This window comes from Leptosomus discolor, chromosome 18, assembly GCF_034619465.1.
Source record: "Leptosomus discolor isolate bLepDis1 chromosome 18, bLepDis1.hap2, whole genome shotgun sequence".
Classification (NCBI taxonomy): domain Eukaryota; kingdom Metazoa; phylum Chordata; class Aves; order Leptosomiformes; family Leptosomidae; genus Leptosomus; species Leptosomus discolor.
The window spans coordinates 10312111-10335950 of NC_141408.1; the positions used below are offsets into that span (position 1 = coordinate 10312111).

At 64.3% G+C, this 23840-nt stretch overlaps 2 protein-coding genes across 6 annotated transcripts in view; one reads left to right on the forward strand and one right to left on the reverse strand.

The window, feature by feature from the left end:
• MYO18A (myosin XVIIIA) overlaps nucleotides 1-17256 on the forward strand; it is a 32935-nt gene extending 15679 nt beyond the window's left edge. For 4 of the 5 annotated variants that reach the window (XM_086475340.1, XM_086475342.1, XM_086475343.1 and 1 more), the window contains 28 exons: nucleotides 404-490; nucleotides 1176-1317; nucleotides 1399-1558; nucleotides 1648-1834; nucleotides 1924-2161; nucleotides 3025-3134; nucleotides 3232-3297; nucleotides 3578-3706; nucleotides 4190-4333; nucleotides 5331-5420; nucleotides 5516-5635; nucleotides 5715-5826; nucleotides 5959-6086; nucleotides 6257-6411; nucleotides 7589-7712; nucleotides 7791-7991; nucleotides 8287-8397; nucleotides 8721-8825; nucleotides 8937-9083; nucleotides 9174-9287; nucleotides 9466-9582; nucleotides 9667-9750; nucleotides 10004-10141; nucleotides 10818-11003; nucleotides 11087-11226; nucleotides 12404-12448; nucleotides 14030-14152; nucleotides 14705-15878. In XM_086475340.1, coding sequence (XP_086331466.1) covers nucleotides 404-490; nucleotides 1176-1317; nucleotides 1399-1558; nucleotides 1648-1834; nucleotides 1924-2161; nucleotides 3025-3134; nucleotides 3232-3297; nucleotides 3578-3706; nucleotides 4190-4333; nucleotides 5331-5420; nucleotides 5516-5635; nucleotides 5715-5826; nucleotides 5959-6086; nucleotides 6257-6411; nucleotides 7589-7712; nucleotides 7791-7991; nucleotides 8287-8397; nucleotides 8721-8825; nucleotides 8937-9083; nucleotides 9174-9287; nucleotides 9466-9582; nucleotides 9667-9750; nucleotides 10004-10141; nucleotides 10818-11003; nucleotides 11087-11226; nucleotides 12404-12448; nucleotides 14030-14152; nucleotides 14705-15878 — 4677 coding nt within the window. Of the gene's footprint in view, nucleotides 1-403; nucleotides 491-1175; nucleotides 1318-1398; nucleotides 1559-1647; nucleotides 1835-1923; nucleotides 2162-3024; nucleotides 3135-3231; nucleotides 3298-3577; nucleotides 3707-4189; nucleotides 4334-5330; nucleotides 5421-5515; nucleotides 5636-5714; nucleotides 5827-5958; nucleotides 6087-6256; nucleotides 6412-7588; nucleotides 7713-7790; nucleotides 7992-8286; nucleotides 8398-8720; nucleotides 8826-8936; nucleotides 9084-9173; nucleotides 9288-9465; nucleotides 9583-9666; nucleotides 9751-10003; nucleotides 10142-10817; nucleotides 11004-11086; nucleotides 11227-12403; nucleotides 12449-14029; nucleotides 14153-14704; nucleotides 15879-17120 lie in introns of those variants that run through there. The other variant, XM_086475344.1, reaches the window with a different exon arrangement.
• Nucleotides 17257-19030: 1774 nt separating this feature from the next.
• Nucleotides 19031-21920, reverse strand: PIPOX (pipecolic acid and sarcosine oxidase). The gene is made up of 8 exons (XM_086475297.1): nucleotides 21786-21920; nucleotides 20994-21142; nucleotides 20189-20390; nucleotides 19924-20106; nucleotides 19709-19861; nucleotides 19484-19642; nucleotides 19260-19335; nucleotides 19031-19161 (listed from the first exon to the last, which is right to left on the reverse strand). Exons 1-8 carry the CDS (start codon nucleotides 21909-21911, stop codon nucleotides 19031-19033), a joined length of 1179 nt encoding a protein of 392 aa, XP_086331423.1. The 5' UTR covers nucleotides 21912-21920.
• Nucleotides 21921-23840: the final 1920 nt, after the last annotated feature.

The following is a 23840-nucleotide window of genomic DNA, read 5'->3' on the forward strand; positions in this document are numbered from 1 at the left end:
CCCGAAGCAGCTCTGACACGACACTCGGTGCAGCAGGTTTTTCCCCGCCGCCAGCAGTGCCTTTGCCGGCAGCTCCGGCCCCAGCCGTGTGCAGCTTGGCCTGCAAACATGCCAAGCTGGGAGGTGATGGGGTGGCTGTGGGTGGTGGTGGTTGTGGGGAAGATTGCTGTTGCTGCTCCACCTCAGCACTGACAGCCCCGGGGGACCCTTTCATGTGTCCCGGTACCCCCTCAGCACCAGGCATCACCCTGTGCAGTGCTGGTGCAGCGGAGCGGTGGGACACCGGGAAAGTCCTGCCTCCTGCCTAGATCCCATTGAGATCAACGCCCTGACCAGTTCCCAGTCCCTATTGCTGCTCCCCCGCCGCAGGGGCACTAACTGCACCCCTCTCACCCCTTGCCAGGAGAACATAGAGCTTGCCCTGGCTGATGCCGAGCCCAGCTCCTCTGGCTCTGTAGCCGCCGTCGACCAGCCCTCGCACCAGGCCCTGGTAAGCACCCGCCACGCTTCCTCCTGGCTGCACCACAGCAGCTTGTAGAGTGAGGCAGCGGCTGGGCAGCTTTCCTGGAGGTAGGTAGGGGAGGGAGAGGGGCTGTCCTGAATGCTTGGCTGTGAGAGTGTGGCTGTGAGCCTGTGTGCAGCCCACATTGCTGGTACATCCCCCCTGTGGTGTCCACTGCCACCCTGGGTGCTGCCCGTGCTGCAAGGAGCCCTTGGGTGATCCCCAGCGTTCTCCAGTTCTGTGGGGTGCACCAGTCTCCAGGGTGCTCCAGTCCTTGAGGTGTTCTGGTCCCCAGGATGCCGTGGTCACCAAGGTGCTCAGGTACCCAGGGTGCATGGGTCCTCAAGGTTCTCCAGTCCCATAGGTGCTCTGGTGCTCAGGGTGGGTCCCCAAGGTGCACCAGTCCCTGGGGTGCTCCAGTCCCTGCTGGAGGAGGCTGCAGAGATCGAGGCAGGCTGCTAGCCCCAGGCTGCCCCGAGTATTATGTACCAACTCTTTCCCTGCTGGGTCTCCATTAAACAAGGGCCCTCTCACATGGTGCTGCTTTGCCTTGCTGCTGACAGCGGCCAAGGTTGCATGCTCCCCGGGTGTCCTGGGTCTCCTGTGTCCTCCCCTCCCTGCCCTGGGGAACAGCAGCGTGCCAGGCAGGGTGCAAGCCCAGTGTCGCCCACAGGTCAGGTCGCTGGCCCGCACAGATGAAGCGCGGGGGCTGCTGTGGCTGCTGGAGGAGGAGGCGCTGCAGCCGGGCGGCAACGAGGACACTTTGCTGGAGCGGCTCTTCACCTACTATGGCCCCCAGGAAGGGGGCAAGAAAGGTCAGGGGGGGCCTCGCACCGTGGGGCCGTGTGTTGGCGAAGCGCTGATCCCGTACCCATCGGTGCCGTGTCTCCCTGCAGGGCACAACCCGCTGCTCCCCAGCGACAAGCCCCGACACTTCCTACTGGGTCACAGCTCGGGGACCAACTGGGTGGAGTACGATGCCACGGGCTGGCTCAACTACGTCAAGCACAACCCGGCTTCCCAAAACGCCTCTGTCCTGCTGCAGGAGTCGCAGAAGTGAGTGGGGTCCCAGGGCTGGGTGGAGGGAGCACAGCGGGTGGGGCAGAGGTGGTTTTGGAGGGTGACGTCCCCTCCGTGCCCTGCAGGAAGGTCATCAGCAGCCTGTTTGCCGGCCGAGGTGGGTCGGCGCTGGTGCTGTCGGGTTCGGTGGCGGGGCTGGAGGGGGGTTCTCAGCTGGCCCTGCGCCGGGCCACCAGCATGCGCAAGACCTTCACCACCGGCGTGGCCGCCGTCAAGAAGAAGTCCCTCTGCATCCAGATCAAGCTGCAAGTGGTGAGTGAGGGGGTGCCGAGGCAGGGTCCCCAGGTCCAGCTGGGGCACTGCTGCGTGTCACCGCTCACCCCGCTCTCCCGTGCCGGCAGGACGCCCTCATCGACAGCATCAAGAAGTCCAAGCTCCACTTCGTGCACTGCTTCCTGCCCAAGGCGGCGGGGGGTGGCGGGGACCCCCGGGCTCTGCCGTGCCGGCGGGTGAGCGGCAGCGAGCTGGAGCTGCCGACGGAGCACTGCGAGGCCGGGCTCATGCAGCTGGACGTGCCCCTCCTGCGCGCCCAGCTCCGCGGCTCCCGCCTGCTCGACGCCCTCCGCATGTACCGCCAAGGTGAGCCGCGCCGCCGGCACCCCTGGCACCCAGGGCGGGGGGATGCTGGGGCTGCGGTGCACGTCCCGCCGCGGGGATGGATGGCGGGGGGGTGAATCTCCTCCCTGGGGAGCCAAAGTGCCCCCCGGGAACCCCTGCAGCACATCGGCTGCCAGTCGTCCCCCCCGGACGGTCCTGTCCCCGTCGTCCCCCCTCCCCTGCAGGGCTGTTATCTGCACCAGGGACAGGCATGGCCTTAATTGGGTGTCTCGGCTGGTGCCGCCAGCTCCTGGCAGCTCTCCTGCTGGCAGCCGGCCCCTGTCCCGCTGCGGCGAGGGACTCCAGGTCGTACTCGGCAAAGCATTTATTGATACCCGTGGCCGACCTCCTGGCTGAGGTTTTATGGCCTGGAGGCCGGACCCTTCCTACTGCGATCGGAAATCGATGCCGCCTGCACACCTCCTCGATCGATGGCCACGGCCAGCTGGCTGTGCCAGGGTCAGCATCCCCATCAATATTCTATCATTAATTAAGATGTGGAGGCTCAGCGCTGCGAGCCTGATGCAGAAGTTGGCTGTGGCTCAGAGCGGGGCCTGTTTGTTTGCACAGGCAGCACACGTGTCCCTGCGCTCCCCCTGAGGCGGGATCTGGCCACTTTCTCCCCAGATCCCAGCCAAAATTGCTGGAGGACATGGCCAAGGAAAACCTCCCAGGGAGGGTCAGGGCACTCTGGCTGTGCCTGGCCCCATGGGGAGCTTGTGCCGCGTGGGGTGACCCCGTCAACTCTCCCAAAAGATGGGCCCCAGCAGGTCAGGGGCTCTCCCTGACCATCCCCCGGGCATCCTGGCTGCCCCCACAGCCCTGCTCTCCCTTGCTCCCTGCAGGGTACCCCGACCACATGGTGTTTGCGGAGTTCAGGCGGCGCTTTGACGTCCTGGCCCCGCACCTGACCAAGAAGCATGGTCGCAACTACATCGTGGTGGATGAGAAGCGGGTATGCGCCCCGTGCCAGGGCCAGTGCTGTGATCCGGGGGTCCACTGCACCCTGGGGTGCTGCCAGCCTGGCGCTGACACCTCTCCCCCGCCCACAGGCAGTGGAGGAGCTCCTGGAGTCGCTGGACCTGGAGAAGAGCAGCTACCACATGGGCTTGAGCCGGGTACGATGCCTTACACTGGCTGTGGGTGCCGGTGGCAGCACGGGCAGGGGTGGGTGGCACGGCCCGGCACGGCGCAGCAGAGCAGCACAAGGGCGGCACTGTTGGCTCCCACCTACGACATTCCTCGTGCCTGGGGAATAAAACCCGGACAGCAGGACAGGACCAGTGGCTGTAGAGGGGAGAGCCGCATCCCCACCAGTCGGTGCGGTGGGAGGGTGGCACGGCGTGGCCGGAGGGATGCCAGCACCCATTGGCATCTCACCCCGCTCCCCTCCCACAGGTGTTTTTCCGGGCCGGGTCACTGGCCAGGCTGGAGGAGCAGCGGGATGCACAGACCAGCAGGAACATCACCCTTTTCCAGGCAGCGTGCAGGGGCTTCCTGGCACGGCAGCAGTTCAAGAAGAGGAAGGTTCGTCCCAGCAGCTCTCCCCTCCCCGCTCCGCTGCACAATTTCGCCTAAAATGGGCAGCGCAGCCTTTCTGCCGCCGCCTGGGCCAGCGCCTCCTCCTCCTCCCGCCTCCCCCCCCTCACCCGCCCAGCCATGGGGAGCCGTGGGGGGCCGGGGGGAACCGGGGGGACCGGGGGAACCGGCGGGGAGGGCGCTGGGCATCGCCGTGGTGGGATGAAGCAGCATATCAGCTCCTACTTTTATTATTAAAGGGGGCGTAAAATAGGCGTTTCGGTAGCGCCTTGCCTTCTGCAAGATTAGTGTTTGGAGGGGCTGGAGAGAATCAAACAGCAGATAAACCGGGTGCAATTAGCCCAAAAGCTAATGAAGGGGAGCATGCTGGGGTGCCGACAGGGGTGCTGAGCACCCGCCCGCCCTGCTTTGCCCCGCCGGCGGCACCCCGTGCTGACACCGCACCCTGTGCTGATCCCGTGCCCCGCACAGATCCAGGATTTGGCCATCCGGTGCGTGCAGAAGAACATCAAGAAGAACAAGGGGGTGAAGGACTGGCCCTGGTGGAAGCTCTTCACCACCGTGCGGCCCCTCATCGAGGTGCAACTCACCGAGGACCAGATCCGCGGCAAAGACGTGGGTATCTCTGTGCCGGGGGATGCTGGATGGGGCAGGGCGGGCTCGGGGGAGTGTTGGTCCCACAAAGGGCCCCGCAGTGGGGTGGGAAGCAGGACTGCATGGTGCGGTGAGATGCAGGATCCCGCAGCAGGGTGGGATGCAGGATCCTGCGGCGGGGTGGGATGCAGGATCCCTCAGCAGGGTGGGATGCGGGACCCCAGGGTAGGGTGAGATGCAGGACCGTGGCTGTCCCGCACCCATCAGCGCCAGGCTCGAATTGCTCCCTAATTTGCGAATCAGCATGTCATTAGCATCCCGAGAGCCGGCTGTTGCATGAGCCCAATTACAAGGCGTGGAGAATGGAAATGAAACTGTGTGCCGAGAGGCATATGCGGGGGCTCTGCGCCGTGCTGGCAACCAGACACTCGTGCCCCTGCCGAGCCCGCCCGGCACGGAGCCGCTGCCTGGCTCAGCTTTCACCCCGACCTGCCGAGGACGAGTGCCCGGGGTGGGGGGACCTGGACACCCTCCTGCCTCCCGCAGCCTGTGCTGGGACCAGAGGGGAGACAAAGATGTGCTTGGAGCTGGCAGCTGGGCACGCCTGCCCGGTGCTGGCTGGTGGTCCCTGGGCATCCCAGTGGGCCCCCTCCCTCCCCACCTGGGTTGGGTGCACCCAAACCCTTCGTCGAGCTGCCGATGTGGGTGGGTTTGCTCCCACCCCCTCTCCCGGGGGGGCGGGGGGGGGTGTGCAGGGACCCCTCTGTGGCTTTGCTGGGGCCGCCTGGCGTTTCGACACCATTTATGGGGTTGGAGTCAGCACAGCAGCCGAGCGGGTTGGGGAAAGTCCCTGCCCAGCCCTTGGCAGGGGAGAGCGGCCCCGGCCCCGGGGAGCCCCCACCCTGCCCACCCAGCGCTGGGGGGGGGTGCTGGGGGCGTACAGAAACCTGCCAGGCTCCTGCTTGCCAACCTCTTCCCTTTGCGCCTGCCCCCTCCCTCACCGCCCGCTCTGTTGCAGGAAGAGATCCAGCAGCTGAAGAGCAAACTCGAGAAGGTGGAGAAGGAGCGTAACGAGCTCCGGCTCAACAGCGACCGCCTGGAGAGCAGGGTAGGTCCTTGCTGCCGCCGGGAGCGGGTGCGGTGCCTTGCCGCCTTGCCTCGGTGCTTGCCCCAGCCCATGGTCCCGCTCCCCCCCGCCCCCAGATCACGGAGCTGACGTCGGAGCTGACAGACGAGCGAAACACCGGCGAGTCGGCCTCCCAGCTGCTGGACGCCGAGACAGCCGAGAGGCTGCGGGCCGAGAAGGAGATGAAGGACCTGCAGGTAAACGCACCTCTCCCCAGCCTCGCAGTGTCTCCTGCCTCCCCACCCTGGCGCTCACCACGGCTGTGTCCCCTCCCAGGCCAAGTACGATGCTCTGAAGAAGCAGATGGAGTCGATGGAGATGGAGGTGATGGAGGCTCGGCTCATCCGGGCGGCCGAGCTCAACGGGGAGCTCGATGATGATGATTCAGGTACAATCCTGCCTCCAGTGCTCGTCACCGGCACACTCGGGGCGCCCCGTGGTCACAGTGCCGTGCCCCCTTCTCCATGTTGGCCCTGCACCACCCCACACACCCCCTGGGTGACCCCATTTTCTTGCGCAGGTGGTGAATGGCGGCTGAAATACGAGCGAGCGGTGCGGGAGATCGACTTCACCAAGAAACGGCTGCAGCAGGAGCTGGAGGACAAGCTGGAGGTGGAACAGCAGGGCAAGAGGCAGCTGGAGCGGAGGGTGAGTAGGGCTCTGGCCCAGGGACCCCCCCCCCCCGGTCCCCTGGACATGGGGATGGGCAGGGGGTGGGCAGCTGCTGCCTGCTCAGAGCTGAGGGAGCGTGTGGCCAAGGCAGCGGGGACGTGGTGGCTTCCCAGAGCCCTCACCACGCTGCCTGCTCCTGCCCGCAGCTGACGGACCTGCAGGCGGACAGCGAGGAGAGCCAGCGGGCGCTGCAGCAGCTGAAGAAGAAGTGCCAGCGCCTGGCCGCGGAGCTGCAGGACACCAAGCTGCACCTCGAGGGCCAGCAAGGACGCAACCACGACCTGGAGAAGAAGCAGCGGAGGTGGGGAGCGTGCGCTGGCGGAGGGGAGGACGTGGCGGGGGGGGGACACACGGCATCCTCGCCGTGCGGCGAGCCTCTTGCAAAGTGGCATTACCATTTTAGCAGGGATTTGGGCACTTCACCAGCGCCCGCTTGGCTGAGGTATCTCCAGCGGGATGGGGCTGCCCGGGTTGGATGTGTTCATTGTGGGGGGGAACCCTGATGCCCTTTTGGGGGCCCTGGAGCTGAGTAATCCCCCTGTGTGGGGCTATGCCCCATGGTGGAGGCTGCTCGTGCCCCGCAGCTCTGCTCGGCACTCGCTCTCATCCCGTCCCCTCTCCCAGCCCCAAAGTTTGCTAACGTTATTAAGCAGCAGGGACGCTTTCATCTCATTATGGTAATGATCACACACACAAATACAGCAAGAGAATCCAATCTAATTAATTTCAATTTCCGTGGATTGGAGTCTGTGCTAATGCAGCTGTTTATTACCCAGTGCGAGGGAAAACGGGGATTAGCTGCCGAGGTGTTTAATGCAGGTCACAAACTCAAGCGCAGGGTTGTTTTCCAAGCCCTGAAGGCAGTGATTTCGGAGCAAACCCGACTGATCCCATCCCAGGGGCACTGGGAGAGGCTGCCCCGGCGCTGCCTGGCTCCAGGCTCTGCTGAGTGCTCCCCCACTGGGGCTCCTGTCCCCTCCGGGGATGAGACCGGTGCCATCTCACATGGGACCTGGGCTGGAGGAGCCGAGCTGCTGCAAGAGCCCATTTCTGCTGGAGATCCCCTCGTGCATTTAAACCCCTCTGTATCCTGCAGCCCTTCCGCATCCTGCTTGGAAGGTGCGGTGTCCCCGTCTGCCTCCACGTAGCCCAGCCCTGGCCGTTGGCAGCCACGGTCCCCACTGGCACGTGCCAACCCCACAGGGTGGCCGGTGGTGCTGCTGGGGTCTGCGCTGTGGGTGCCGCGCTCTCCATTAGCCGCTGAGCGAAGGCGTCGGGAGGAGTTTCTCCAAGTGGCTCTGCGCCGCCGTGCTGGCAATTAAAGGCTCGTCAACAGCGTGTTTTGAATGAGCTCTTGGTGGCACCTTCCTGGTGGCTGCTGCCGTGGGATGGGGATGCTCAGGGCGGTGCGGGGCTGGGGACCCATCCCCGGTGCCTGTCGCGGGGTGCTGAGTGCCCACGCTGCTCTCCCCGCACAGGTTCGACAGCGAGCTCTCGCAGGCGCACGAGGAGGCGCAGAGGGAGAGGGTGCAGCGGGAGAAGCTGAGCCGTGAGAAGGATGTGCTGGTGGCCGAGGTCTTCGGCCTCAAGCAGCTGCTGGAGGTAAGCAGCACCTGGTCCTGTCCCCCGTCCCCAGCTGGTGGGCGCCCGGGTCTCACGGTGACCCCCCTCTCTCGGCAGGACAAGGACTCGGACATCGCGGGGCTGACGCAGAAGGCAGAGGCGCTGGAGGCAGAGCTGCAGGACATTTCCTCCCAGGAGTCGAAGGACGAGGCCTCCCTGGCCAAGGTGAAGAAGCAGCTGAGGGACCTGGAGGCAAAGGTCAAAGACCAGGAGGAGGAACTGGATGAGCAGGCTGGGACCATCCAGATGCTGGAACAGGTACAGCGGGGAGGGGCGAGGTTTCTGGGTGGGGTGGTTTCGTGCAGGGCTGTTATTACCTGGGCCGGGCTTGCCCGGGAAGAGGAGGCGGACGCCCTCAGCCCGGCGTCGGGCCAGGCATCGCGGCTGCCGACGCAGCTCCTGGCCCTCCGCGCCATGGCTCGGCAGGTCGCTGTGGGGCGGGCAGCCCGGCTGGCCTCGGACTGGGGGGTTTTCCGGGTGAGTGTCACCTGGGGAGCAGCATGGAGGGGTCCCCGTGTCCCCTTTGCTCTGACTGTGTCCCCCCCATTTGCAGGCCAAGCTGCGGCTGGAGATGGAGATGGAGCGGCTGCGGCAGACCCATGCCAAGGAGGTGGAGAGCCGCGATGAGGAGGTGGAGGAGATTCGGCAGTCGTGCCAGAAGAAGGTAGGGCTCGGCTGCGTCCCCTCTGTCCGGGGTGGGGGGGTGCAGGGTGCATCCCCATGCCCCAGCCAGGTGCCAGGAGCTGCCAGCTGGGTACTGTCACGCAGCGCCCGGCTCCCATGTGGCCGTGGCCCGGCTCTGCTGGCCTGGCAGGTCCAACCGGTCCCTCCGCTGCCCTGGCCAGCGTACACCGGGCTTTACGCCTCTGGCTGTGCAAACACCTGGCTGGTGGGGTCACCCAGCGTCCCCAGTATGTGGGGACATGCAAGAGGGGGGGGTCCCAGCCCCTTCCTATGCCCTGACTGGCTGCCCGGGCTGTCCACCAGCTGAAGCAGATGGAGGTGCAGCTGGAGGAGGAGTACGAGGACAAGCAGAAGGTGCTGAGAGAGAAACGGGAGCTGGAGAGCAAGTTGTCCGCTGTCAGCGAGCAGGTAGGGTGGGGGGCAGTTGGGCACATGCCTCACTTCGGGGACCCTGAGGTGGCCATGGCAGGGTGGGTGCCCCACCAGCACAGTGCCCTGACACGGTCCCCCCTGCCACAGGCCAACCAGCGGGACTTTGAGACGGAGAAGCGCCTGCGCCGGGACCTGAAGAGGACGAAAGCGCTGCTGGCTGATGCGCAGATCATGCTGGACCACCTGAAGAACAACGCGCCCAGCAAGAGGGAGATCGCCCAGCTCAAGAACCAGGTGTGCCTCCGGAACCCCCTAAAACCGCAGCCCTTGAGGGACACGGGGTGTTCACATCCCCCTGCCGGGTGCTGAGCTGTGTCCCCATAGCTGGAGGAGTCAGAGTTCACCTGCGCGGCCGCCGTCAAGGCCCGCAAGTCGATGGAGGTGGAGATTGAAGACCTCCACCTGCAGATCGACGACCTCGCCAAGGCGAAGGCAGCGGTAAGTGTTTTCGGGGTGCAAGGCACCACGATGGGGCCATGCCCCACCTGCACCCAGGTGAAGGCCCCCGCCAGCGTGGCGTGTGCCAGCAGGGTGACCCCGCGCCATTTGGGGTGGTTTTGGGGGGTGGGTGCCCCACTCCTGGGGTGCAGCGGGAGACGCAGGCGGCTCTCCCCAGCTGGAGGAGCAGCTGAGCCGGCTGCAGCGGGAGAAGAACGAGGTGCAGAGTCGGCTGGAGGAGGACCAGGAGGACATGAATGAGCTGATGAAGAAGCACAAAGCGGCTGTGGCCCAGGTGAGGGGGCAACAGCACCCCCGCCCCCCCCGTAAAGTCCCTCTCAGAGCCAGTCCCTGCTGATGGCCCCGGTGTGTCCCGCAGGCGTCCCGGGACCTGGCGCAGATGAACGACCTCCAGGCGCAGCTGGAGGAGGTCAGCAAGGAGAAGCAGGAGCTGCAGGAGAAGGTGGGGAGCACCGACATCGGGCACGGGCAATGCGCCCCGAGTGAAGCTGGGGGGACAGGGGGGCACCCAGAGACCTGGTGTCCACACTATGTGGGGAGGGGAACCCTGCACCCTTTCGGGTGCAGAGCAGTCCCATGGGGAGCTCTCCATTGGGATGGGAGCAGCGTGGCCAGAGGCTCTGCTCCAGAGCAGCACAGTGGGGGGCCAGGGAGGTTGAGGTCGAGGCTGAGGCTGTGCCCCCCGCCGCCCCCAGCTGCAAGGCCTGCAGAGCCAGCTGGAGTTCCTGGAGCAATCCATGGTGGACAAGTCGCTGGTGAGCCGGCAAGAGGCCAAGATCCGAGAGCTGGAGACCAGGCTGGAGTTCGAGCGGACGCAAGTCAAGCGCCTGGAGGTAGGTGCTGGGCTCTCCCTCTGCTCTGGCCGGGACCGGGATGCAACAGGATGATGCGAAGCTGCCCGAGGGGCCCACTGAGCACATCCCCAATGTCCCTTCCCTGGGACCCCCCACGCTGCAGCCCATCCCTGCTGGCAGCCTGTCCCCGTCCCTGCAGGGAAAGCTCCCTGCAAGCGCCGATAACAGTAATCCACCACCCAGCTCGGCAAAGTGCTGCTCTTTCCCTGCATTGACTTAGGGAAATTATAGACTCTCCTGGCCCCGCTAAACGCAGCCTGCTTTATATTCTGCCTTTGCAGCTCTGCCGGGGGAGCAGAGCAGCTTAGCTCTCCTCTTAATATTTTCCTAGCTGTTATTTCCCTTCCCCACTCTCTCTGCCGGGGCCATAAATATGCAGCGGCTGGCTCAGCGGCTGGGGGAGAATGGGAGCTATTTTTTCCCTACGTTACACGCTGTAATTACTTCACACACAGTTAAATCTATTTTTCCAATTCGACAAAGCCCCTGCGGTTGTTCTGCCCCATTCCTGGCCCTGGGGGGAGTTTCTCGTCCATCTCCTTGTGTAAATTCATGGGAATGGGATCCGTCCTTGCGTGAGCCCTTGGTGGGTGTTGCTGCAGGGTGAGGGGTCCGTGGGGGGCTCTGGGGTGACCCCACACCCGCTGCTCCGCAGAGCCTGGCCACGCGGCTCAAGGAGAACATGGAGAAGCTGACGGAGGAGCGGGATCAGCGCGCGGCCGCCGAGAACCGGGAGAAGGAGCAGAACAAGCGGCTGCAGCGACAGCTCCGCGATGTCAAGGAGGAGATGGGCGAGCTGGCCAAGAAGGAGGCGGAGGCCAGCCGCAAGAAGCATGAGCTGGTGAGGCACTCACGACGGGGCCGGGCAGGGGGACAGGAGCAGTTTCCCTGGGGTACCAGGCTCACCCCACTCCCTCCCCGCAGGAGATGGACCTGGAGAGCTTGGAAGCTGCCAACCAGAGTCTGCAGTCAGACCTGAAGCTGGCCTTCAAGCGCATCGGGGACCTGCAGGCGGCCATCGAGGATGAAATGGAGAGTGACAGCAACGAGGACCTCATCAACAGGTGAGAGCGCCTGGGCTTGGCTCCCGCGCAGGGCACGTCACCGGGGCTCACCGCTTCTCCTTGCCACTTCTGAAATGCCACGGGGACCCCTCGGCTCTGCCTGGCCCTGGCAGGATGCCGTCTGTCCATCCATCCATCCATGCATCGTGCACTCGTGCATCCATCCATCCATGCATCGTGCACATGTGCGTCTGTCCGTGCACCCGTGCACACGTGCATCAGTCCGTGCATCTGTGCATCCATCCCTCCCTCTGCCCACAGCCCCGGTGCAGCTTCACCCGCTTGTGGAGGTGCCTGAAGTGCAGCCAGGGCCGGGCTGGCTGGCTGGAAACAGCCCGGGGAGCCCCAGGAGCCAGGGCAGTGCAGCTGGCAGGAGGTCTGGGGTGCTGGGATCCAGTCCAGCCTGGAACACTGGGATCCAGTCCAACCTGGGACACTGGGATCCAGCCCAGCCCAGGATAGAATCACAGAGCCATTTAGGTTGGAAAAGACCTTTAAGATCATTGAGTCCAACTGTAAACCCAACAGTGCCAAGTCCACCTCTAAACCATGTCCCCAAGTGCCACATCCACACGGCTTTTAAACACCTCCAGGGCTGGTGACTCCACCACTGCCCTGGGCAGCCTGTTCCAGGGCTTGACAACCCTTTCGGTGAAGAAATTTTCCCTCATGTCCAATCTAAACCTCCCCTGGCACAACGTGAGGCCGTTTCCTCTCGTCCTATCACTTGTTACTTGGGAGAAGAGACCGACCCCCACCTCACCACAACCTCCTTTCAGGCAGTTGTAGAGAGCGATCAGGTCTCTCCTCAGCCTCCTCTTCTCCAGGCTGAACAACCCCCGTTCCCTCAGCTGCTCCTCATAGGACTTCTCTAGACCCTTCACCAGCTTCATTGCCCTTCTCTGGATGTGCTCCAGCACCTGACTGGGGATGCTGGGATCCAGCCCGGGATGCTGGGATCCAGCCCGGGATGCTGGGATCCAGCCCTACGCCAGGGGTGCCGGGCAGCCACACCTCCCTCCCCTGACCCTTCCCCACCATTTAATTTGCCCCTGATTTGTTCCCCACCCACTTGGTCTTTTTTGTTTGGGGTTTTTTTTTTTTTCCTTTCATTTGATTTCCTTTCTGTTGTGTTTCTCCCGCCTTTCCGACCCCCTCCCCCCCCAACCCCTCCCAGTTTGCAGGACATGGTGGCAAAGTATCAGAAAAGAAAGAGTAAACTGTGAGGAGCTTCTCTTTCCTTCCTCCCCTCCCCTAACCCTCACCTCACCCCCGCGGGCCGGGGTCCCGCATGCCACTGGCCCACCTCCGCATGCCCTAACAGCACCCGCGGCACGGCACATAACCGCATCCCACGCAGGGGGCGGGGGGGACACAGGGGATGAGCCCCCGGGCCGGGGTGGGGGGTGACGCTCTGCCGTGGCTAACGCCGAGCGTGTCAGCGTGGAGTGGTGAGGGAGCCCCGCTGCCACGCACCACGGCCCCCGCCGTGGTCGCTCCCCCGCGACCCGGCTCCTGCTTGACTAACGGCACGCTCGCCCGGACGTGAACTGCGTTTGATGCGGAGGTTAATTCTGCCGGTGATAAAACCTCAGCTGCCCCAGGGTTTGTTTACGGGGCTTGTTGGGGTTTTTTTTGTTGTTGTCGTTCTGCGTTTTTGGTTTTTTTTTTTTTTTTTCCAAGCTGAGCGTTGCCTGGGTGTATTGCAGGGGAGGGAGACGTGCGTGATGGAGTGTGGCTCGTTGCTTTGAATTTAATGAGGAGGATTCATAGACAGGGTCTATCCCAGCCCGTCCCCTGTGCCGTCTGCTGCTGTCCCCAGGCAGGGAATAAGCCCAAAGCTGGGTGGATAAAACAGCCGTTTAAGATAATATGATATATCCCTTCACCAGCAATGGCTCGGTGGGAGCCCTCACCTCTCGCCGGCCGGCAGCGGGGTGAGGAGAGAGGGGGCTGTGCCACTTCGATTTCCTTATAGATCCCGCCGGTACTGCCATAACCCTAATGAAAGCAGTAAGCAGTTAGGTATTAAGGGAGATTTATGCAGGGATGCTTTTAACGTGGAGGAATGGATTTTGCAATGCACACGGCATCTTCTTTCTAAAGGCAATCAATATGGTTACGAACGGCCGTTATAAATTAGATGGTTTAAGCTAGATAGGGCTTTTTTTACGCCGGGACGTAAATCAGGAGCTCTCTGGCACGGCAGGGCTGTAAATCTGCCCACCACGCTTCTGCGCCCGCCTTGCCGGAGTCATTTCTGTTCTGCCTGCTAAACTCCTGTTTACCCAGGGCCATCAACATCGCTCTTCCTCACTGTAATTTTGCACTCAACGGTGGCCTATAAAACGAACCCACTTATTTCCTTCCCAGCCCCGGAGCTGGAAATCTCCCGTGTCTCTGGAGCTGTGCCCTGCCTGCTGCCCCTCACTGCCCCGACGCCGGCCCCGTGTCTTACCCTTCCAGCCCTGGAGCCGTGCAGTGGCAGGGGAGGACGTTGGGCAGAGGGTGCAGGAGCCCCTTGGCCAGGCAGGGGGGGCGGTTTGGGGGTTCGGGGGGTGCGTGGCAGGGCTGTGCTTCGAGGAGCCTCTAGCATGCAGGTTGAGCTGTGTGCATGCACGTTGCGCCCCAGAAGGTGGAGCGGGACCACGGGAGGGGGTTTCGCCCATACTGGGGTAGGCAGGCAGCGGGTGCTGGGGCGGTTTGGCACCCGCCGGCGCCATTTTGCCTCCCCAGCACCCAAAATCTCACCACCCCATGCTCACCTCTTGCTTTCTCCCACCTCGACCCGCTCCTCCGGCAGCGACGGCGACTCAGATGTGGACTCAGAGCTGGAGGAGCGCGTGGACGGGGTGAAGTCCTGGCTCTCCAAGAACAAAGGCTCGTCCAAAGCGCTCTCGGATGACGGCAGCCTGAAGGGCAGCAGGTGGGTGCAGGGCTGGCTGGCAGAGGACAGGGTGAGCTGTGCCGGGTGCCCCCACGGTGCAGGGCCAGCTTGGGGCTGGGGCAGGCAGCCCCGCTCCCGTTCCCCAGAGAAAGCGCTCGGCTGCTGAGCTCAGATTGCTTTTATCCAAGCCCAGTTTCCTAGCAGGGCTCCAGGAGTCCCGAGGGGCTCCTCCCGCTCTGCTGAGCAGGGGGGAAAGATCTGAGCCGGTTTTTCTTAATTGGTTTAATTTATTCAGCAGTGCAGATGTAAAACATTTTGTTATTGGAGATAATTCCACCTTTTCTGAAGTCAGGAATCAAACGCAGCGGCTCCAGGTAGCCAACAATGAAATAAATTGAACGCAGCACTTTAAAGGCAAATCAAAGTGCCAGGCTAGAACAATTCCCCCATTTACACGACTTTTTTCCACAATGCTATTTCCCGCTGACGCAAATTACCGAGGCTGCCTTGCCGCCCACCCCCTGCCTGCTCATCTCCGTCTCTCTCTTGTCTCCCCGGTGCGTGCGCGGGGCCGCGGTGCCGCCGGCACAGGTCAGCCCCGCCGGACGGTCCCGAGGCCGAGGAGCGGCCGGTGTCGGTGTTGAGCTGCCTCAGCTATAGGAAGCGGCCGGGCCTCAAGGACTCCATAGGTGGCCAAGGGGACGAGCAGACGCTCTTCAGCGCGCTCGGCGAGCGAACGCCTTCCCCCGAGCGGGCTGCCCGCCGGGCGGCCCGGGGCGGCGAGCCTGAGGACCGGGCGGCCGTCATCGCCCGCGCCTTCGCCGACGCCAGCGGCCGAGCCCGGCGAGGGCTGGGCAAGCGTTGGTCCCTCTCGGCTGCCGACAGCGAGAAAGCCTCCGTCGCCTCCGCCCCGGTGAGCCGGGCCTCCTCCGCCTCCTGGCGCGGGCTGGAGGATGGGGATGAGGGAGACGAGGGGTGCTCGGTGCTGAGCTTCGCCCTCTCCAGCCCCGGGAGCTTGCGGAGCCGGCGCGGGGGGCCAGAGGGTCGCCCCGACTCGCGGCTCTCCCTGACCCGCAGCCGCCTGGAGGAGGCGGACGAGGGGTCCCGCGGGCAGCCCCCCCTGGGACGCAGCTTCTCCGTGCCCCCCCGGCCCCGCAGCGCCGCCTCCGAGGAGGGGGGTCCCAGGGACGCCCGCCCCGTGGGGCACCGCTCTTACCTTGACCCCGACCTGGAAGCCGCCATCCAGGAGGTGCTGAGCTACCGCCCGCTGCAGGCCGGGGGCTGCTCCAGCCCCGAGGCCGACTCGGGGGATGACGGCCGGAGCGTGAGGAGCGTGCGGAGCGCGGCCCCCCTGGGTGCCGCCGACCGCCCCGCCGGCAGCCTCCGTCGCTCCGCATCTGCCCTCGACTTCTCCCGGCGTGCCGGCCGGCGCCGCAGCAGCTCAGGCTCCTCCGAGGAAGAGGAGGGGCGGAAGAAGAAGAGTGCCAAGAAGCGCACCAAGAAGGCCAAGAAGAAATCCAAGAAGAAGAAGAAGAAGCAGCAGCAATCGTCATCTGACTCGGATTCCTCCTCCGATTCCTCCTCCGATTCCTCCTCTGGCTCCACCAGCTCCTACCGGAGCACCTCCAGCGTCAAGAAGGGCCCGCAGGCAGCGGGGGCCGAGGAGCCAGGACGTCCTGGCCGGGGCAAGAAGGAGGAGAAGCAGCGGAAGAAGCAGGTCGACAGCCTGATGATGAAGTACTTGTACCGGCCCGAGAGCGACTGAGGCAGGAGGTGGGAGCAGTGTGTGCTGTGCAGCATGAACCTCCCCGTGTGCCACTAACCGCTCGCCCTAACCCTCGCCCGGCTCTCGGCACGGAGCCCACCTCCACCGGGCACCCCGGGATGGGGCACCCCGCTGCACCCGCAGCAGCCCTTCTTTTGGGGCGTCCCTTGCGCATCTCCAGCTGTGGGGAACATCCCCGGCATGGCCGCAGCGGGACCGGCAGCTGCCCGTGCTGCCAGGACGCAGTTTAGGATTAGCAGTTTTGGGACGGCGGGAAGCGCTAATCCGTCCCCGGCTCCCAGGACGCAGCTGAATTTATTCCTTCAGGAAATTTAAGGGCTCGCCGGGCGGCACAGCATCCCTGCTCACCCCGGGGGATTCGCCACCCCGGGGACGGCAGTGGGTCCCGAAGGCGGTGGGGAGGAGCGGGACGGGTACTAACACGCACCCACTGCAGTGTGTGAGCGCGGTGGGGAGGCAGCGCCCGCGGGTGGGGAGCCGGGGTGGGCGGTTGGAGCTCGGAGGTGTTTCTCAGGGTGGTCACATCCTGCTGCCCTGCGCCGTGTAGGGTGCCTGTGATGGGGAATCGGGGTGAGAACGGCTTCACTCTGCAGGGCTTTGGGGCTCTGCACCCTGTTTGATGGCAGAGGAGAGGGTGCGTGGGCTCTCCGGCAGCGATTTCGGAGGGGGTTTGATCCTTCCTGATCGTCTGAATAGGAGAAGGGCGGGAGGAAGGGAAAAGAGCCTTTTTGGAAACGTTGCAGTCAGGCTGCCTGCTGCCTGTCCGGGGCCAGGGAAAGCATCACGGGGTGGCGCAGGGGGAGAAACACCCCCAGCACCCAGCCATGGGCTCTGGTGCAACCAGGACCCTCCATCGGTGACGTCTGTGAGCGCTGGCGCTTGCATCCGTGGCCTCGTGCCTTTTTCTGAGCGTGTGGTGCTGGGTGCCCGTGGTGGGTGGCAGCCACCGGGCAGGTTCGGCTTGGCCCCACCGCAGTTCAGCTCAGCGCAGCGAGGAGTCAGGCACCGTGGAGCGTGCCCCAAATATCTCGGAAGTAATAAAAAAAGGTGGCGATCGAGGCTCCATCCAGTTGGCTGCCAGTGTGCCGGCTCACCCCGGCTGCCGGTGCAGCCGGAGGGGAGATGTGCCCAGCAGCCGAGCCCTGCTGTGGCATGGCAGCGTGCTGGGGGCATGGAGCCCCCCCACTGTGACCCCCACTAACTCTGCTCTCTCCCGCACAGCCCCCCGAGCTCCCGACACCCCTTCACCTACGACAGATGGGACGAAGAGGAGCAGGACACCGGGGAAAGCACACGCCGCGCCTCCCGCAGCTCCCCCAGCGAGGCGGAGAGCCGGGCCGCCGAGACCCCCGCCTAGCCCCACACCCACCCCCCCCCTCATTTCTCATCGCCCCACAAACACTCGGCTCCACGGGGCCACCCCGGGCAGCCGGTATTTCTTCTGCACGGGGCGAGGGGCCACACGCAGCTGCCCCCCGGCCCCGGCCATGGGGGGAGCAGCCCGGCCGGCTCGCTGGCTGCAGCCCCCACGTCGCCCCCACCCTCCCACCTCCCGTCTGTCCTCGGCGGCCGAGCTGGCAGCTCCGGCACCCCGGGTTTATTCCTCAGTGCCTGCTGGCTCCTTATTTTATAACTTAAACTGCCCCTCCCTGCCTCCCCGGGCACCCCGCCGTCCTCTTAAGCCCCTTTTAGTTGAGCCAAAGACGTCTCTCGCTGGCCGGGCCCTGGGGAGCAGCCGCCCCACAGCTGGGAAGGGGACATGGGGACGGGGTTCCACGCACCCCCCCCTCCGGGTTGTCGTCACCCCCCCAGCCCTGGCCCCCCACCCCTGCCTGGTTGTTTTGCACTAGCCCAGCTGTGCGTCTCCCCCCTACCGACCCCCTTTACTTTCAGTATGAAAATAAATGTCATTTCTGGCTGGTGACACCGGCTGCTGTCTGCTCCGCATGCCAGGGGGAGGGTCACCCCCTTTTGGGGTGGGGGGTGTCTGCATGGTGGCGGGGTCTGGCGGGATGCATCCAGCCCTGGCGAGGATGCATGGAGGGGCCAAGCCTGGCCCCTTTCCCGAGCCTGCTGCACCCACGGGTGATGGGGAGGGGGGAGACAGTCCTCATGGGTGCTGGCACTGAATCATTTATCAATCTTCATAAATATGCAGATGAGCAGCAGGGATGGGAGTCCTCTGCCTACCGGCGTTAATTATTTAGCACGGAGGAGATGATGATGTGCATTGCCGGCTGCCTGCATGACACACAGCTTGGCCTCGGCTCCAGCACTCGCTGGCCGGGGCTGGGTGCTGCCCCCTGGCCCCCCCTCCCAGCCCCAGGGACCCCCCCCACCCTCCCGCAACCCCAGCAAACCGGGTCGTTTGATCCCTTTCCCCACCATCTCTAGGAAACAAATGGGCCGAGCTCGGCGCTCGCTGCCATAAAGCCACACTGCGCTAATGCGCTTTCATTAAGTGGGAGCGATCTAATGATAATAAAATGGCACATTTAACATTAAAACATTTAACTTGACTCCTAAGCGAGTGTGTCTCTCCTCGCTGTTCCAGCTCCATCTTCATGAGGCTGACAAAGCTCCTTAATTTGTTTCCGGGGAGCGGGTGCTCGGCAGAGACAGCTTGGCACCGCGCGGGCATGGGGGATGCTGGGATGCAGGGATATAGGGATGCTGCGGTGTGGGGAGGCAGGGTACCAGGATGCTGGGATGCAGGCATAGGGGGATGCAGGGATGCAATGTGTGCTGGGGTGTGGGGATGCTGGGCTGTCAGGGTGCAGGGGTACGGGGGGAAGCAGGGGTGCTGGGATGTGGGAATGCAGGGATAGGGGGAAGCAGGGGTGCTGGAGTGTGGGGATGCAGGGATAGGGGAAAGCAGGGGTGCTAGGGTGTGGGAATGCAGGGATAGGGGCATGCAGGGATGCTGGAGTGTGGGGATGCAGGGATGGAGGGGTACCGGGATGCTGGGTGCTGGGATGGTGGAGGCACAAGGGTGCAGAGAGATGGAGATGGTGGCACATGGGGATGCAGGGATGCGGGGATGCTGGCACGCTGGGGTGTGAGGATGCCACACCACAGGGGCACAGCTGCAGGCCATGCGATGCCGTGCAGGCACGGCCAGGACCCCGCACCTACAGTGCAGCCTGGAGCACGCCAGGGAAGCGGGTGATGGCGAAGGGGGCCGTGCTGTGGGACGGCTCCTCACCCAGGCTCAGCTCGCACAGCAGCTTCCCCACCACTGGTGCCAGCTTGAACCCATGGCCTGCAGGAAGGAGGGGGTGTGGGAGCGGGTCACAGCCACCCCTATGGCCCTGGCCAGCGCTGGGGTGCTGGGGAGGGGGGCTGGGTGCCCTCACCTACCTGAGAAGCCGGCCCCAATGATGATGTTGCTGAACTTGGGGTGCCGGTCCAGGATGAAGTCTTCATCCGGGGTGTTCTGGGGGAGCCATGGTGTGAGGGTGTGGGGGCCAGGGTGCTCTCCTGGACCCAAGGTTGGGGCAGGAGGGGATGGCAAGGTCCACCTTGGGGTGGAGGAGGGATTGGGACCCCGGAGGCTTGGGTCCTGCTCCTGGGGGGCATCTCACCGTGTAGAGGCAGGTCTCCACCACGGCTGGCTGGGGCTCCAGCCCGGGCAGGTAGCTGCTGATGAAGCTGCTCAGGAGGGCAATGTTGGGACGGGGGGAACCTGGGGGGACCCGGTCCCGCTCCTCCGGGTCAGTGGGGCTGCCATGGTGGTAGCAGACCTGGGGGGAAGCCAGTCAGGGGGGGCTGGCCAAGGGATCCCCCTGCCACCGCCGTGCCCTGCTCACCTTGACCAGCCCTGGGTACTCGAGGGCAGGCAGCCCATAGATGCCGTGGGGGGCTCGGCTCAGCCCCATGGCCATGAAGCAGGGTCCGGCTCTGCCTGTTCCGGGGCTCCCTGGCTCCTTCTCTCTCCAGTAGCAGACGTCGATGCGCAGGGGCTGGGGTCACCGCGTTAGCCCTGACCGCGGCCAGGCCACCCCGCGGTGCTGCCAACCCTTACCTGCAGCGGCAGGCGGAGACCCAAGGGTGCCACGAGGGCACCTGTCCAAGCTCCGGCTGTGATGATGAGCCGGGGGGCTCGGTAGACCCCGGCAGTGGTGGTGACGGTGAGCACAGCCCCAGGTTCAATGCGCAGCACCTTCTCCCCGTCTCGCAGGGTGCCCCCGTGCCGGCGAAAGACGTCCTGGGTGGCGATGGTGATGGGAGGCGGCTGCAGGGACAGAGCTGGGGAATCCCCATCCCGTCCCCTCAGCAGCAGCACCCACCTGCACCGCCCGCAATGCCCGGTCGGCGAAGAGCACCCCGCCGGTGCCATCCCACACGGCCACCTCGCCGGTGTGGAGCCGGAGGCCAGGGAAGCGCTGAGCCAGCGCCGTGGTGTCGAGGACCTCGCCGGCACCCAGGCTGCGCCGGCAGCCCTCCAGCTTCGGGTTGCCTGCTGGCCCCAGCAGCACCAGCCCCGTCTGCCTGCACCCCGCCAGCCACGTCAGCTCTTCCCTTGCCCCCTCCCCGCACAGACACACCCCCCTCCTTGCTTTGCCCCTGGGGGAAACTGAGGCACGGTGGCACCGAGGATGGTTGGGATGTACTGCTCCCTGGTGCCACGGTGGGATCACAGAATGGTTTGGGTTGGAAGGGACCTTAAATATCATTTAGTTCCAACCCCGTGCCATGGGCAGGGACACCTCCCGCTAGACCAGGTGGCTCCAAGCCCCATCCAACCTGGCCTTGAGCACTGCCAGGGAGGGGGATGCTGGGCGATACGGGCAGGGCACACGGGGTGATGCATGGGGAGGGTCCAGCCTCCGGCATCGCACTGGCCCCCCCAAATACAGCAAGCGCCATCAGCCCTGACCCCAGCAGCGGGGGATCGTTTAGATGCTCATTCCCTTAACGGCGCTTCCTTTCCGGAGCCCCATAAATCAGCCGGAGCTGACGGCTGCCTGCCAGGATGGCCTCATCCTGCCCAGCGCTGAGCCCCGATGAGGCAGCAGCGGCCACAGCCCCCAGCCCGGCCCCGTGGGGAGGGGACGGTGCCCGGCGGGGGGGCTTTGTCCCCATCCCCATCACCTGTAGAGCCTGGTGCCGGCCTCGGCCTCCAGCCGCTGCCAGAGGTGGAAGCTGTCGGGCATCATGCGGGCATAGTGCGCCTGGGTGTAGGCGCTGCGGGTGATGCGGCTCTGCCCGTGCGAGCTGCCCCGAGAGTGGGGCAGGATGAACTGCGGGGCAAGGGGGACATGGGGGTGACCCCAGCCACCGACAGCCCCCAGCCCCACCGGCCCCACATGCGCTGGAGCTGTGCTGTGGTGACACAGCCTGTCCTGCCAGCTGCGGCGCTGGGAAACAGCAGGGAACAGGAGCCCTGGCACTGGGGGATGTGAGGGTCCTGGCACTGGGGCCACGGGGGTCCTGGCACTGGAGACGCCAAGGTCCTGGCACTGGGGACACAAGGGTCCTGGTGCTGGGGATATGGGGTAGTGCTGGCACTGGGGACACCAAGGTCCTGGCACTGGGGACATGGAGATCCTGACAGTGGGGACATGGGGGTCTTGGCACTGGCGTCATGGGGGTCCTGGCACTGGGGACACGGGGGTCCTGGCACAGGAGATATGGGGATCCTGGCACTGGGATCCTGGCACTGGGGACACAGGGGTGTGGGCACCGGGGACACAGGGGTCCTGGCTCTGGGGACACGGGGTTGCTGGCACCAGGGACCATGGGTGCCAGCAGCGGCTCTGCTCCATGCTGTGGCAAATGGCAGCCAGGTCTGCAGGCGCCCACCCCAGCGTGTTGGGGCTGGGGAAGGGGTGGGACAGGGACACAGCAGCGCTGGGGACATGGCAGGGCTGGGGACACCGGTACCTGCTCCAGCAGTAGGGTGTCCCTGTGGCGCTGGGCCAGGTGGTAGGCGGCAAAGGAGCCCTGGATGCCAGCCCCGATGACGATGGCATTGTAGGTGGCTTGGTGGGACTGGCTCAGGGCAGCCATGTCCGTCCTCGTCCTCGTCCCCGTCCCCGCAGGCAGCCGGGAGCTGAGCCAAGGGGAGGGACGGGGCAGAGTCCGGCCAAGCCAAGCGGGTGGCGGAGCCTTGGCCACCCTCCAGTCGGTGGGGGACTCTGAGGACACGTGGGGGCCGCAGCCTGCCCACCCCTCGGGGCTGGCGGGGCAGGAACATCCCCATTTCCCCACCAACGCCGGCGCCTGGTCCCGGCAGCAGTGACACCGCCAGCAGCGACACCGCCAGCAGCGTCAGGGTTCGGCCCCCCCTTCCCCAGCTGCCCCCGCACCGCTGCCAATGGGTATTTTTATCCCTTCTTGGCCCATGGCACACGGCACCCTCCGCTCACCCTGGTGCCACCACGGCGCAGGGACCACCAGCACCAGCCCCCACCATCACCTTCACCCCCCCCCACAGCGGGGCCCCCCCCAGCACCACCAGTGAGATCAGAGCGAATGGGTGGGATAAACGTGGTGGAAAACCATTCCCAACAAATCCCCCTCTCCCTCCCCAACGGTCGCTGCCGGCTCCGGCTGTGGCGGGACGTGGGGCTCGGTACCGCTCCCACTTGTGTGCCGATGGGAAAGCCCCGCTTCCTTCAAGGCAAACAGATTTGGTTTTTTCCTCCGTCACAATTTATTATGGCCATAAACTATTTTGTTGCCATCTTTCATTGTTTTTTTGAACGGGAGATAGGCGTGATTTAGGGCTCACCAGAGCAGCTGGGATGCAGCATGGAGCCCCGTGTCCTGCTGGTGGTGGTGGATTTCGCAAGCTTGCAAAATTTTGGGGGGGATGATTTGGGGTTTGGGGACACTCAACGATGCCTTGGTGCGGGGGATAACGCAGGCAGGGGCTGCCAGCTTTGCCCACTGCCACCACTGCCCTGTGCTGCCTGACAGCTAATTAGGGGGATTAATTTACTCTGGCTTCCGTGGTGTAAAAGGCATTATTTACTGGTTAATTGTCGTTATTACGAAATGTTAAATATCATTATTTATTTTGCCGCTTGCCTCCAGTGATGGATGAAGCATCGTGGAGCGTGGGAGGCCCACGCTAGGCCTGGGGCAGGGAGGGGGCTGGATTCCCAGCCCCCCTCAACCGTGGTGCCCAGACAGGCCATGGGGACACCCCGACAACGTGCAAAGGCAGAACCAGCAGGTAACGGCGATGCAGAGGCGCAAGGAGGTGGATGAGGAGCTCAGGTAAAGGCCGGGCTCCCCTCAGGCCCCTCATCCGCGCCGCTGCCTGGGACCACTAATGCAATGAGTGCGCGCCGGCCTCAGCACCACCGCGACGCCCAGGGCTCTGCACCGCGCGGTGCCCCATTAAATCAGCACATCCTCCCTCGCCTTTGATGTTACAAATAATTCACCAATTTCCCCAGGTTTCAGCTTGCTCTTTTTTTCTTGCTTTGAACAGCCCCTCTACCTGCTCTTCCTTTTTTGCTGGGAAGATGAAGAATAATTAATTATCCGTGAAACGTTAAACGGCCAAAATGAACTCCTCTCCCGCTAACGGCGTGTTAATAGATCGGGCTGGAAAAGCCTCACTCGTGCCGCTACAAAGCTGGGGAGGCTGTCGGTGGGGTGTAGGGATGGTTGCTGGTGCTGGAGGGGACGGCCATGCCCGGGCACGGCCGTCCCCTCCAGCACTGGTGACTGTCCCCAGGGCTCTGCAGGACACCTCAAGCCATTGTTTTGATTGCACAGATGACCCTAACCAGGACTGGACCCAGATATTGGGAAAATCTGCACCCCCAGACCCCAAAAAGCAGCTACATGGCCTCATCTTGCCTTGAGGTGAGTTTTTCGGGGCCCAGCCCCCCCCTCCCCCTGCCCTGCACTCAGTCTCTGGCATCATCCTCTTGACCCGGGTTTAAATTAACCGGAGGTGGCAGGAAGAAATCCATTTCTCAA